At 39.2% G+C, this 13,785-nt stretch overlaps 1 protein-coding gene across 3 annotated transcripts in view; it reads left to right on the forward strand.

The window, feature by feature from the left end:
- The first annotated feature begins 9,380 nt into the window (after nucleotides 1-9,380).
- The window catches only part of slc4a4a (solute carrier family 4 member 4a), an 83,777-nt gene continuing 79,372 nt past the window's right edge, over nucleotides 9,381-13,785 (forward strand). For all 3 annotated transcript variants that reach the window (XM_030059125.1, XM_030059126.1, XM_030059127.1), the window contains exons 1-2: nucleotides 9,381-9,510; nucleotides 10,445-10,519. In XM_030059125.1, the coding sequence (XP_029914985.1) occupies nucleotides 10,503-10,519 (17 nt within the window). In that variant the 5' untranslated portion in view covers nucleotides 9,381-9,510; nucleotides 10,445-10,502. The remainder of the gene's footprint in view (nucleotides 9,511-10,444; nucleotides 10,520-13,785) is intronic.

Genomic DNA, 13,785 nt, shown 5'->3' on the forward strand with positions numbered 1-13,785 from the left:
TTAAAATGTGTCCTGGTTTGCATTTTGAATGGAGACGAATAGAGACGGTGGAAGCTGAAATGCAAACACATCAGGGAAGTGCCAAGGTTATTATAATTAACTAAAACTTAACTAAAAACTAAGACCAGATTTGAAGAAGCATTTTAGTTTATGGGGATAAAAATAACAACTAGACTCTGAAGATAAAAAAGCTAACTGGAAAGATATTGTGTACTGACAAAACTAACTAACCAAAATAAAATAAACAATATGCAGAAAATATCTTTAGTTTTAGTCTTTGTCAATTTGATCAGAAACTAAACTAAACTAAACTGAATTGAAAACAAAAATGTAAAAAGAAATAAGAAAAACTAATAAAAATGCAAAACTATAATAACTCTGGCAATTGTACAAATGCAGTTATATGTATGTGTGAACTGCAAGAAATAAAGTCAGCACTAAAGACGAGCATGAGCAGTTATATGTACCTTTGAGCATGTTCTTAAAGGTTAGGCCGTGGTGCTGAAATGTGTCTGTCTGTCTTTTTCAGGTCCCACACCGAAGAGTATGAGGCCTGATTTTCTCCAGTGTTGGAAAAACAGCACAAAACAAAATAATAATAAGTGTATAATTCATATCTGATGGTCATTTGTTGTCAGTCATTCACTTTTGAAAGGTGCTTGAGTGTTTAATATCTTTTTATATGAACCACCATGTAACAGAGCAGAACATGCAGGTGTGTTTTATGGAGGATGAACGAGTCAAATGCACAGTGAGGGGCAGGAGATGTGTGAGTGTCTTTCTTTCGTCACAGATTAACAGTTACACGCACGACACCATGTCGGCTCGGTTAGTCGGTCCACAGATCCCGAGGCATGCCGCCGTCCAGGCGTCAGGGCCTCCTCACGTCCAGCAGCCCGCCTCAGTGGAAGACCGGACTGATTCATGTAAATGTGTGCCCCTCTGTTTTGATGTGAAAACATTAATAGCAATAAAACACCACCTTGACGTCAGGTCTTGTTAAATAGTACTTTACAAGTCATGCTCTCGCGGCTTGGTGCGTTCATGTTTCTCAGATTATATCACTCAGCTCTGCAGTGCAAAGTGGTCAAAATATTGGAAACACCAACCCAGTGATGTTGTAGCCATAGTCCTCTTGCCACCTTCAAGCTTTCAAACATTTTTTTTATCAGTTGGAGTCAATTTGCCCCCAGGATTATTAAACCTCCAGAAAATTATTATAATAAATATCAATAAAAATAATGTTAATTATATATTCAGAGATGTTAATCCAGAGGTGTCTAACCATGTGCCATGGAGGGCCGAGAGGCTGCAGGTTTTCATTCAAGCTCCAGCAGGTGAGTTCACCGATTAGTCCCTTGCTTGAAGGTGAGCTCAACAGTGAAATCAGTCAAGTTTTTGGTTGGAATGACCATGGCACATGGTTCTACACCCCTGCATTAAACACTGAATGGGGTCAAACTGACCCCAAAGATGATAGAAATCGTGAAAGTGGAGTGATATATTACTGTAAAGGTTAGAGAAAAAAGGGCAAAATGCCTGCCTCCTCGTGTATGTTGGTGGTGTGTTTGGTTCCACCAGGAGCAGGAATGTGGTAAAGAAGCTCACACACTGATTAAAAGGGAATATCCATAAGAGAACCTTGCTGAAATTCATAAAATGACTCAACTGTAAGAAAAACATGCAAAAAATAGAAAAGTGCACATGCAGTGAAGTGCACAAACCTATGCACTGTTTGTGCACTTTTCTGTTTTTTTTTTTTTTAAGTTTTTTTTTCTTTAAAAAAAAAAAAAAAAAAAAACTATTTCTCTCACAATGGACCACTGAATAAGTTTTATAGATTTGTGGATATGAAAAATGAGTAGTGCAATTCTCCAGTCAATGTTGTAGTCATAATATAGGAACAAGACTCTATAAGGTACATGTCAAGGGTGCAAAACCTTAGAGGCCCCAGTGACAAGCTGTTGTACCCCTAAAGGTACAATTATGTGCTTGTAACGGCTACTTGAGAGCAGTTTCAGCCAAACCAAATAAGAAATGCAAAGAGGAGCTTCAGTTCAGCTCACCTCATCTAAACCTAAATCTAAAGCCCAGACATAAATGAAAGACAGTAAAAAAAAAAAAAAAAAAAAAAAAAAAAAATCATCCAGTGCAGAGATCGCTGAGCAGCACGGAGTGACGATGCCCCTCGCTCACTCGGCTGAGTCAGCAGGCAAACATTTAACCAGCTGGTGTCTTTACATTGTAAAAAGAAAACAATGTCCTAATCATGAAATAGGCCTCCTGTTTAACAGTCAGGAGTTGTGTAAGATGTAGCTGAGCTAAACACGACAGCAGGAGGTCTCACTGGCTGGATGAATTTTTATTTTATGTAGGCCTAAACAGTGCAAATAATCTTCTAAAACATCATGAATAAGGAAAAACAACATATAACTAAACATCAGTTCTTGCTCAAAGTTGTGTATTCTCAGGAGAGTTTGATTCCTGCGATACACTCTTAGAAAATAAGGCACATAATCGCACCTTTAGGGGTGCAACAGCTTGTCACTGGAGCCTCTAAGGTGCAGCTTTTGTACCCTTGCCACTGGGTACTTATTTGTGCCCTTGTGGTTTGTACATTATACAGAGCAGTCTTGTTCCTATATTATAACTGCGATATTGACTGGAGAATTTTATTACCTATTTTTCATATCTGCAAATCTGCAAAACATATTACTTTTCAAGGCTATTCAACCACAGCCCACAAGTTAAAATTTACCTTAAATTAAAATTTTACCTAATGTCCTGATATTGCACCTTAACATTTAGTGGAAATGGTACATATATATATCTTATACTGCTTGGGAACATATATACATGTTTTTGGCTCTGAAAAAAAGGTGCATATAATAACCTTTAGGTCCAATATTTTGGGGTGCATTTGTGTAGACTGTACCCTAGGGAACAGAACTGGACTCCTACACTGTACCCCTATTTCTGACCGCATATCAGACAAGCTAAATGTCTTGTTTTTTCATGTGGTTTGTGAAACACAGACAGTGTGAGGTATGCAGGGCCAAGTGCTCGGGTCACTCTGAGGGCAGGGAGGAGGCTTGTCTGTTTCTTTTCACACAGCCATGCCACATAGCTTACATTGAAATCTCACAGCTGTACGAATCCACACCATCCAAACCTACTGTGCATTTCTCAACCTTTCAAGGCTTTTTCTCCATACCCCACCAGCAAAGTGCCATCAGCCTATTTGGGAATGTAAAGTTATAAATCCAAACACAGATTCTCAGAAAGAAAATCACATCATCAGCTGCCTTTGCAGATGATGTACTGAAATGTAATGAAATGGTTGAGTTTTTTTTTTTTTTCCCCCCTTTGGCCGTCCCCTCTTCTTCCCTGTGGATGTTAATCCTGTTCTTTTCTTGTTATTGTGCCTAATCCTTCTCCATTTCCTTGACCAGATTACAGTGCTTGTCTGGCCTTGTGCAAGGTCTTCTTTCATGGTTCATGTGTGTTTTTTCGCCACATCGCTCAGAATTTAATGTTGGGACTTGTTACTGAGGACTTTGTGTTCCACTGATTTTAGACCGAGTCATTTCCCGTGTTTTGCAGCCAGATTTTACAGTAAATTTGATCTGAATATGCAGCAATGTGTTTAATGGTCAGAGCATCCAGAGGACGCATCAAACCCTCCTGATTCGAGGCCATTCCATCTGTTATATGGAAGATATAAATTCATAAAGGCAGCTGTGCCGCTTGAAGACCCACAGATAGTACAGCGTGTCCCACCCTGCAGCCCATCACTTCCAGATGGTCAAATCTCATGCATGTGGCAGGTGAAACACATCATTTACCTCCTTTGAATTATGCCAAAGAAATGGCCATATACCTAATGGCTTGGGTGTGAATGTGAATCCACTCTAGTCTCCCAGCACTGTATGCTTTAGTTAAAGCCTTCATAATCCAATGTAACTAAATAACATTATGGGCAGTGCCATCGCCAAGGTGGAGTGCTTTTGAAAGTCAATCTTCAAACATGATGGTATCACCCTTATCTGCTATAACACACACTGTGGTGAAGGTTTTAGAGTGGAACATAAATTAACTTATTAAGCATTTATTACTAAAACACAACTGCTCAAGAAAATAGTGACAAATTCCAGGGAATTAAAAGTACAAATAATAATAATGATAATAATAATAATAAAATAGAAATTTGTTTCCAAAGTAGTCTGGCTCTGTTTAACATTAACACACATGGCTCTAATGTATCTGAATTTTCTTTCTTTATAGGTTCCTTGATAAAGTGTTGTAGTACTCACGTGTAAATTCTGATTTTGTGTATTGATGACACTTGAGCTTGAGCTTGCAGTGGACTTTGATTTGGATCTTGGTGGCTCAAATTCAGACTTAGATGTGAATACTGAGGCCTTGTGTTTTGTGTTTTGTGTTTTGACTCCATGTTTGGTGATTTAATAACAACACTGCCTCATTAAAAAAAAAAAAAAAAAAATTAAAAAGTCTCTTTTTGGTGATGGCCTGGTGACAGACCACAGAGGTCATGTTGATCAAACCAGTTTTTTGGTTTGATCAAAATGACCATGAGGCCTGAGGAGAGGACTGAAGACAACAGAAAAAACAATATGTCATGTGTCATATGTCATGTTTTATTACTAAGGATGTGTTTTATTACTTGTAGCAACATTACTCCAGGCTTTGCACAGGCATAAAGCTCCATATGCCTTTACAGTACTCCAAGTGAAATATCTGAAAAGGAACAATCACAGTGGTTGATTGCAATTTTAACCATAACGGCTCAAAGCTGATATAGAAAAACTGTTGTCCCTCCATATGAAATAAACCTCTAAAATATGAGCACTTGCTTTTTCATTTTACATAAAATGACTGATTCTGATTGGTTGAATTCACAATTGCCAGTTAGTGTATTATGTCAAACATTGCTCACATGAGCTTAACTTGTAAGCCTGCTGTGATGAAAAGTTTAATTAGTGCCATCACCGTGCCATCGACAAAAACCTACGCACAATTTTCAAATGCCACAATGTCATTTGAAGAATTTCAGAGAAGAGGGAGGCTGGAACAGCGTTTTCCTTGAACAATTTCACTTCAAAGACACAAGCTGGCACGAAATGAAACCATGTGGCAAGATGAGAAGGATCAAAAGGTGCATCATCAGATACTCACATAGCGGACATTTCAAAACCACCAACATGCCATCGCAAATGCCCTTCAAAGCCTCCTTTAGAGGAAAAATTGTTTCAAAATTGAATTTCCAGGGAAAGTGCGCATGCTGGTGGCTCAGGCGCCCATGACCTTTGCATTATTTCATCTTTCCCTCCGTCTGACCTTTGCTGTCACTTTCCCACTACACATTATCAAATAAAACCTGTTAGCAGGGGAACATGGAATTGCTGACATGCATGTGGTAGTAAATGTGTTGTCAGCAGCTGTTTTGCATTATACATTGATGTATGTGGGACATTTCTTTTTCACTTTAACTTGTCTCAGATATGTGGAACTGGTGTTAGTCTAACAATATTTTGTGTTATGAATAAAAACATAAAACTTTGTTTTGAGAACAAATTTCATCATGTGGAAAACATGATGTACTAAAGGTGGGAACCAACAAAGTTTCCAGGGAATTATTTCCTTTCACCGTGACATGTTCATGTGTGGTTTCTATTGAGACAACCATCCTAGAAGCCATTACAAAATTAATGGCAATGAGTGCAGAGCGTTTGTCAGCTGGGCCACAGAGTAACCCTTTGCAGCATGGAATGATTAGATTGTACATCTGTTTATACTCTTTTTTTTTGGAAATCAAAGTGTTGTCTAACAAATGAAAATGAAATATCAGGTTGTATAAATTACATTTGACTTGCAGAAGATTTGAGACTCATTGAGAGAAATGACCAAATATCAAAACAGTAGTGTGGGACTAATTCTCTCGTGTTTCTTTCTATGGGAGACAGTCATGGATTGATAGTGACTGGTAGGTGACAGGTGATACATTACAAATGTTTTAACCACTGGTTTCAATACTGGAAAAAATACATCTACAGAATGTCCAATGTCCAGCTTTACTGAGATCACATACAACCAACAGTTGGATGCACCAGGTCCACGCTGGGGTTGTCAATAAAAGTCATTCTAGGAATTGTGTGCAAGTTAAGGGAAAGTGGCCACACCTAAAGGGTAAACTACAACTCTTCACCACAACGTAATGGAATGAAAGTGAATGAAATCAACATCAAAGACTAATGACGGTGGAATTTTCCTTTAAGTTCCACATATTTCCATTAGTTCACGTAAATGTGTGTGAAAGTAGCACCTCAGTTTCTTAGTTTCCTCTATATTTAATCTATATACATCACTCTAAAGGCACAAAATTCTCCCTTGTCCAGCAACTGAGGACGGCCAAGACTAGGAAGAACATTTTACCAACCATCTAGCGTTTTTCCAAGAGGTCACACAGTGTTTTGCTGCATGTACCCTCACAATATTTCTTATAGTCATTGTTTCCCTGAGAGAAATGGGACAAATGACTGGCCTTCACTTTGCCACATACTGTCTATTGCTCCATAGTCAAGACCAAAAAGCCGGTCCAGCCACCTCGTGCATCCCAAGGACGAAGAGAGTCAAGGTACTGGGGGATAGGAAAATACTGACCTTACATCATCATGGTGGAGTTTGTAAACATAAGAGAGGAATCATGTTGACCATCAAGTTTGAAGGGAAGGGAAAAGGGTTTTCCGACCTCACTGGTTCTTTGGTGAACAGGGAGATGGAGCTCATGCTTCACAATGACAGTCCATACATGCCATTCAAGCATTTGGGATCCATCTTCAAGAACAATCTGAAATATTGGATATCAGCCTGTCACTGTAATCAGTGATGGATCATCTCAAGTATCAGGTTGGCATCCAGGGTGGTGCCCTCCAGTGGTTTGCCTCCACTGGATCTATCAGATAGATCTCTCTGTGTCGAAATTGGAAACCTCTTCTCGTCATTTGCTCCCATTACCCTCTTGAAGCACCTCAAGGCTCCATTTTTGGGCCCATAATATTCGCTTTGTACATGATCCCTTTAGGCTCTTACCTCCCAACATGTTCTGTCACTGCTACATGGATGATACCCAGAATTAGGTCCCTCTGTGACTCCAGCATGTGGAATACTGGGTGGCAAAAAAAAACTGTCTTGAAGTAAATGAAATTAATCCCAAGTGGTCATATTTGGTCTCTCCAGCTCCATCAGGGCTATGGCTAATTACTCTGGTGCCTAACCTTCATGCCTGAGCCAGAAATCTTGGTGTCATTTCTGATTCAGCCTTAAAACCTCACAAACAAATTAACTCTGTAGTGAAGGGTTTCTTCTTTCAGGTCAGAAGAAGAAACCTCTCATTTCCTGATGTAAAGAAAGGCAGTATTGCCTTAATTTCCTCTTGGCTGGATTACTGCTGTGCTTTACATTTGGGAATTAGTCAGTCGCACCATATCTCAATTCAATTCAATTCAATTCAATTCAATTCAATTCAATTCAATTTATTGTCCCCTCGGGGAAATTGGTTTGCAGCCAGAACAACAAACATACATAAGATAGCCGACACAACAAATAAACAATGTGACATAAAACAGCTTGACAACATAGACCCTGTCTGGCGTGCAGCTGCTGCAGAACAGACTCCTAACTGGGACCAGGGAGAGAGACGGCATCACACCTGTACTGGCGTCCCTGTGTTGGCTACCTGTCAGAGATAGGACTGACTTCAAGGCTCTGTTATTTGTTTTTAAAGCTTTAACTGGCCTGGCGCCACAGTCCATCTCTGAGCTGCTCTGCCCCCCTTCCACCTCCTGATCTCTCAGATCCTCAAACCCCCCCGATCCACGCTGAGGGTGATCGTGCTTTCACAGCAGCCGTCCTCTAAAAGTTTGGAATAGTTTACCTTTTTCAGTGAAGTGCTCCCCCTCTGTTGTCATTTTTCAGGCTAAACTTAAAACCTGCAAAAAAGTGTCCTTTTTAAGGTTTTAATGTTTCGCTTTTTACTCTTCTGTGTTTTTAAAATCTCCACCTGTTCCTTTTACTTATTTGTTTGTGTATGATTTTGTAATAGTGATGTTATGTTATCTCTATTGTTTTTTTGCTTTTACTATTTTATTTTATTGTGCAGCACTTTCAACTGTTGTTTTTAAATGTGCCCTATAAATAAAATTGATTTGATTTTATTTAGTCATGTAATTGTTCAATAATTATTATTTGTGAATTAATTCTCATTTTACATGTAGTAATCTACTTCATAGTTTCCTTAACCACTGAATAGATGAATTAGGCCAAATTATTATTATTATTTTTTTCTTGGATAGCGATGAGGATTATTTCATGTGCCGCTCCAAAGAGAAGTATAAACCTAATTTGGAACCATAACTACATCTTTTTCCTCTGTCCTGTCCCTGGAGCAGAGCTCACATAACAGATGCTTAGACAGCCCATCAGATGGCGCTGTAGAATCAAATTCCATCACTCACTGATTCCAATCCAGGGCACTTTATAGCAGCTGGACTGAGAATAAAACAGGTTGTGTCTCACAGGTGCAGAAGCCTTTTGTGTAAGAAACAGTAAAAAGGGTAGGGAATACACAAGTAAAACCACATTTAGTGTAAGATATTTTAACACATGACCACAGAAATCATGACTTAAAGAGAACAAAACTATCAATAAACCCCTCCCAATAAAAAAGCTTATGGTTCAATGTAATCCAAACTTCTTGAATGGCTTAATCTTGCAGGATACTTAAAAAAAAAAATCCTGTTCCAATTATAACTTGACTTTTTACATCATCTGTTACCATGTGACTTCCACAAAGAAGAAAAAAGTTTATATAGCCCAGGTTTCTGTTTGCTTACATTCATTCATTCATTCATTCATTCATTCACTCATTCATTCTCTTATTCATTCAATGCTATTTAAGATATTGCATGTATGTACTGTGTATGATATTTCAGTATTGGTTTTGATTTTTATGGTGCTGGATGTTCACAAAAATTCAGTCCAGTTCAGTGTTTTTGTTCAGTTAAATTAACAAATCAATTTTTTGATCTATCTATTGCTATTTTATTTATGGACTTATTTATTTTATTTTTCATGTTGATATATATATATATATATATATTTTACTTTTTAAGATCTTCGCAACTTAATGACTTCGTTTTGAACTTTGTGTGCTCACACATTGACCCTGCTTGGCAGCTGCAGCGTCTTGCTTCAACATGAAAGGGGAAAAAATGTGTGTGTGAGATGAACGTGCAGCTCTTTGACCTCCTCCCCCTGGAGGTGTGGCGTTGGCAGAAGGATGGTCCTGCCGATAGAGAAAGCATGCTGCGCCCGGCCGCCGCACCATGTCACACACACAGTTACATGAGCAGTGGAAGTAGCTGACTTCACCTACATGACACCGACACGGTGACAGGAGCCAAAGACACCGAGCCAAAGATCCAAACAGCGGTGAGTACTCACACTTTTGCCCCCTCGGAGTTGACAGCTCAGCTCGCTTCTCCTCCTTGCGTGTCATTTGTTTCTGCAGTTCAGTCAAGGAGCGTCTTGGCGAGGATTCACCGTGATATTCCTATAATATTCCTCCCAGTTCCTACAGCGGTGACCTTGTCTTGCTTTATGGCATCTTCTAACCCCAGGTGTCATCATATTCTATGGGGCTGACTTTGAGCAATACTATGTGTATGATATTGTAAAGTTTGGATACTTAGACCTTGGTAAAACGGATCATAGAGGCTACATTCTTGTGCGTAAGAGCGCGTTTGGAGACGGTTTCGTTTGGAAAGGCGCTTGTTTTTATAGTAAAACGCTATAATATTCCTGTTAACGTGTCTGTGGTGCACTGTAGTGAGTTTATAGTGGGATTACTGTGCATTTTAAACCTCTGACGCTTCCTCAGCAGTAAGTGCATATATTCTAAAGTTTTGTCGTGATGCTGTATTGTCCCCTTCCAACATTTATCATAAGATTGCTAATATTCCTAAGTGTGCATCTGAAGGGACTGTGAGCCCTCGGTTTGTATGGTCACATATCACCCTAGTCATATAATATTTGACATAGTTTGGTACTAAATAGTGCCTAGAGATGGATGGTATTTTAGAATATCCTGTGCCATTATTGCAGGATTTTTTTGCGCCAGCAGTGGCTGCATGACATTGTAATTTTCCTGTAATTCTATAATATCCTAAATCATTATAAATGTATCATAGAATGCTGTAACTGTATTTTGTAAGAGATCAGGAGAACGCTTTCTCCTTGGTCAAGCATTTTGGTTGCAATAACTCTGGCTTTAACAATTGTCTCTGTGTGCAGTGGGTCCACAGAAAGTAGAAGACAACTTGTAAATGTTTTCTTCTTTTCTTTTCCCTCTTTTTCTCCCTCCCAGGTGATCCTCTCTACTCAGCACATTCACCCGGGAGGTTTATCACACGAAACCCGAAGAGATGAGCGGCAGTAAGAAGTAAGTAGAGCACCAGCCGCTCAGGAGGGCTGATTTCTGTCTATCCTGAACTACTTGACCTTATGCAAATTGGAGTGGGACGCATGAAAGGGCCCACAGATGGCTGACTATCATGCCTGCAGGTCAGGTGCATTTCAGAGACAAGGGGGCAGTAACAAGTCAGACAAGTTAGAGAACAAGCACTGACCACCGAAAGGTCAAGTGTGTGGTTTAAAACAGCACTGAAGAGGGACTCGCTTTGCAGTATTTTGTTAAAAATGAAATCCAGTTGACTCTCATTGTTACCTTAGAATAAGCCCTGTACAGGCTAGTGTATGGGCTAAAAATAACCCAATAATGAACTTTAACTGCACAGCTCATTTAAACAGTTTGAACAAACTCAATTTTAAGCATCAACCAGATTAGAGTCCAGATTACAGACTAGAAGCTGGGGTGTGAGCCCCCCACCCCACTCTTCAACATTACTGAAGGCTCTCTCACCTGACAGATGTCTGTACTATTCTCTTCAGGACAAACTCTACATCTGTATGCTCTATAGCTGCTCTGAAGCCCCGCACACAATATAGAAGCAAAACATGTTAAAATGAACCGAAATGTACTGAAAATGCATGAAGATTAACAAAGAGAATGCTTTTTGGACATTTATGACAATAGTTTGTTATTGCACATGATAAATGTCCCACTAGTGGGGGTTAAATCAACATTTATATCTACTTTATGCCACAAACAGTGACTTTTTTGTCTCATGCCACTCCTATTCATAAGCAGTGGTTGACTTTTGGTGGAGTGTGTATATGACAATCACCGCGAAACAACGCCATGAATTCTCAGTTGTGTGTATGTTTAAATCTCAGGCTAAAGAACACTGTGACTATCACACCACACAAACCGGAAGTGTCCTTTCTTGTGGCGAACCTCTTTGAGTTTCAGGTAAATTTGACATCCAATGACACGAGGGACTTGTCTTAGCAAATTTAAGGGCTGGCGTGGCGTCCTGGTCACACCTGCTCAGATCATATGAGGGCTGCAGCCAGAGGTGGGAAGACTAGCCTGACAGAAACTGCTACTCAAGTACAAGTATTGTTACTGTGCTTTTAAGTAGAAGCAGAAGCACCACAGTAAATATCTACTTAAGTCCAAATTTAAAGTATCTGATTTGAAATATACTCAGAGTAAAAGTTAAGGAAGGAAGAGCGCACAAAGCAGCCGTGGCAATAGCACGAACTAGATTCTTTTACCTGGAAATTTGGACGTTAAAAAGAAGTGCCCTAACAATAAAGGCAGATTCCTCCTGTCATCACTGCTGATTGACTTTGCACTGTGATGTTCCGCTATCGATCACTTTACGACAGCCTGGTTTCTGATGCTTACAGATAGAGCTACAGAATCTGTACTGTGTAGTGGATGTGACTTAAAATGTCGCCAAGTACATAACCTAAACAAAAAGGATTCAAGGATTCAAGGAACTTTATTGTCATACCAGCTCACATTTACACGTTAGTGGTACAAAATTAGAACTCAGGTCCCAGTATAAGCCTAAATAAATAAATAAAGCAAGGTAAAAAAAAAAGAAACGTGAATATAAAATATAAAATATATATGTATGAACAGTATATATCAATTATAAACAATATGTATAAATATAAACAGTATGTATGAACTATAAACAGTATATGTAAATAAATATAAACAGCCTATATAAATGTAAACAATGTATTATATAATATAAACAGTGTGTATGAATAGATATAAGAAGCATATAAGGTACTAAAGTAAAAATAAAATGACGAACTTTAAAAATATTCTCAAACAAGTACAAGTACATAGAAAGCTACTTAATTACAGCAACACGAGTAAATGTCATGAGTTACTTCCACCCCTGGTTGCAGCCCACGAGGCGATATATCGTGACACAGATCATTCCAGTCTGGATGTCTCCGGTTTTCTGCTTGACGTCTCTGTGGTTCGGTCATCGGTTATATCAGCTTTTGGGTACAGAGAACAAACTCTCCTCTCCTCACAGATATTGTACGTACACTACAGAGATTACAGCTGATCATACAAGGACAGGCACTTTGATAGTTTATCTGTGCAGTGACAGATAGTGAGTGGCCAATATATAATCAGGGCCATGAGTGCAGAGTAACAGTCTGTGAAGCTCTAATTAGACGTAATAGCATGTAATAAGGGTGCTTGAATGTCACAGGAAGTTTTAGCAATCAATCCTCAGCACATTCATATATTCAGTGAAGAAAAAAAATCCACCCGGAAATGTTTGGGCACTGAAAAAACAACCAGTGGTGATTTGTTTTGCATTGCTGTCTCCACTTTTTTGTTTTTCTTATTCCTGTAGATGTGCTGATTACAGACACAGTCACATAAAGATATTTCCAGTGCCGTCACAATGGAGTTTGATAGCAAAACGCTTCATGTCAGTGGTAAACCTCAGTTTTTAGTCACTGGCAGTCATTCACTTATGTCATTTTGATGTTCAACAAACATACAAGGAGAAATCCGTCATAGAAGAAGCAGAGGGCAATCTCTCCACTGACAGAGGCCTCAATAGACCAGAATGCAATGCAGCTGCAAGACATAGCTGCATATTCATTAAGGGGCAAAAGTCATCTTGGAAAACGTGGGAAATAAGTCACCGAAGCAGAAGCAGATGCGGCAGGTTGAAGTTAAGTGTGTGCAAGAATAAAAAAAATGAACACCTTATCACTAAATCGCTTCTGGAATGGACTGAACAAGATAAACTGATGATAAATAACTAAGTAGAAGTATTTTAGGGTGGATTTTCCTTTTAAGTTTCACATCGAAACCAGAGGGACAGTATTAAATAAGTTTCCTTTCATTTCTGAATTAGATTTGTGTCATTGCACTCTCTCTCTCTCTCTGTGTGTGTGTGTGTGTATGTGTGTGTGTGTGTGTGTGTGTGTGTGTGTGTGTGGGCCTGTGTGGGCTGCTGGTGGAATTTGGCCTGTTGTTTCCATGGTTGTGCCATAGGTGGCAATGGAGGAAGTGGGAAGACCAGGGTTTGGAAATCAGGGGAGATCTGAAGGACACCAGCCTCTGGTTGGGAATGAATCGGGCCTGAATCCTGCTCTTTGCAAACTCTTTACAAGTACAAAGTAAACAGTTACGCATTAAAACCAGAAATCGGTAAACACCGATCCAAATTAGTGCAATCCGTACATTTATGGCATGCCATCAGTTTCATGTATAATGATCTGTGGAATAATATAACAAGCCTATTATACTTGAGT

The sequence above is a fragment of the Myripristis murdjan genome, chromosome 9 (genome assembly GCF_902150065.1).
Source record: "Myripristis murdjan chromosome 9, fMyrMur1.1, whole genome shotgun sequence".
In the NCBI taxonomy this organism is placed as follows: domain Eukaryota; kingdom Metazoa; phylum Chordata; class Actinopteri; order Holocentriformes; family Holocentridae; genus Myripristis; species Myripristis murdjan.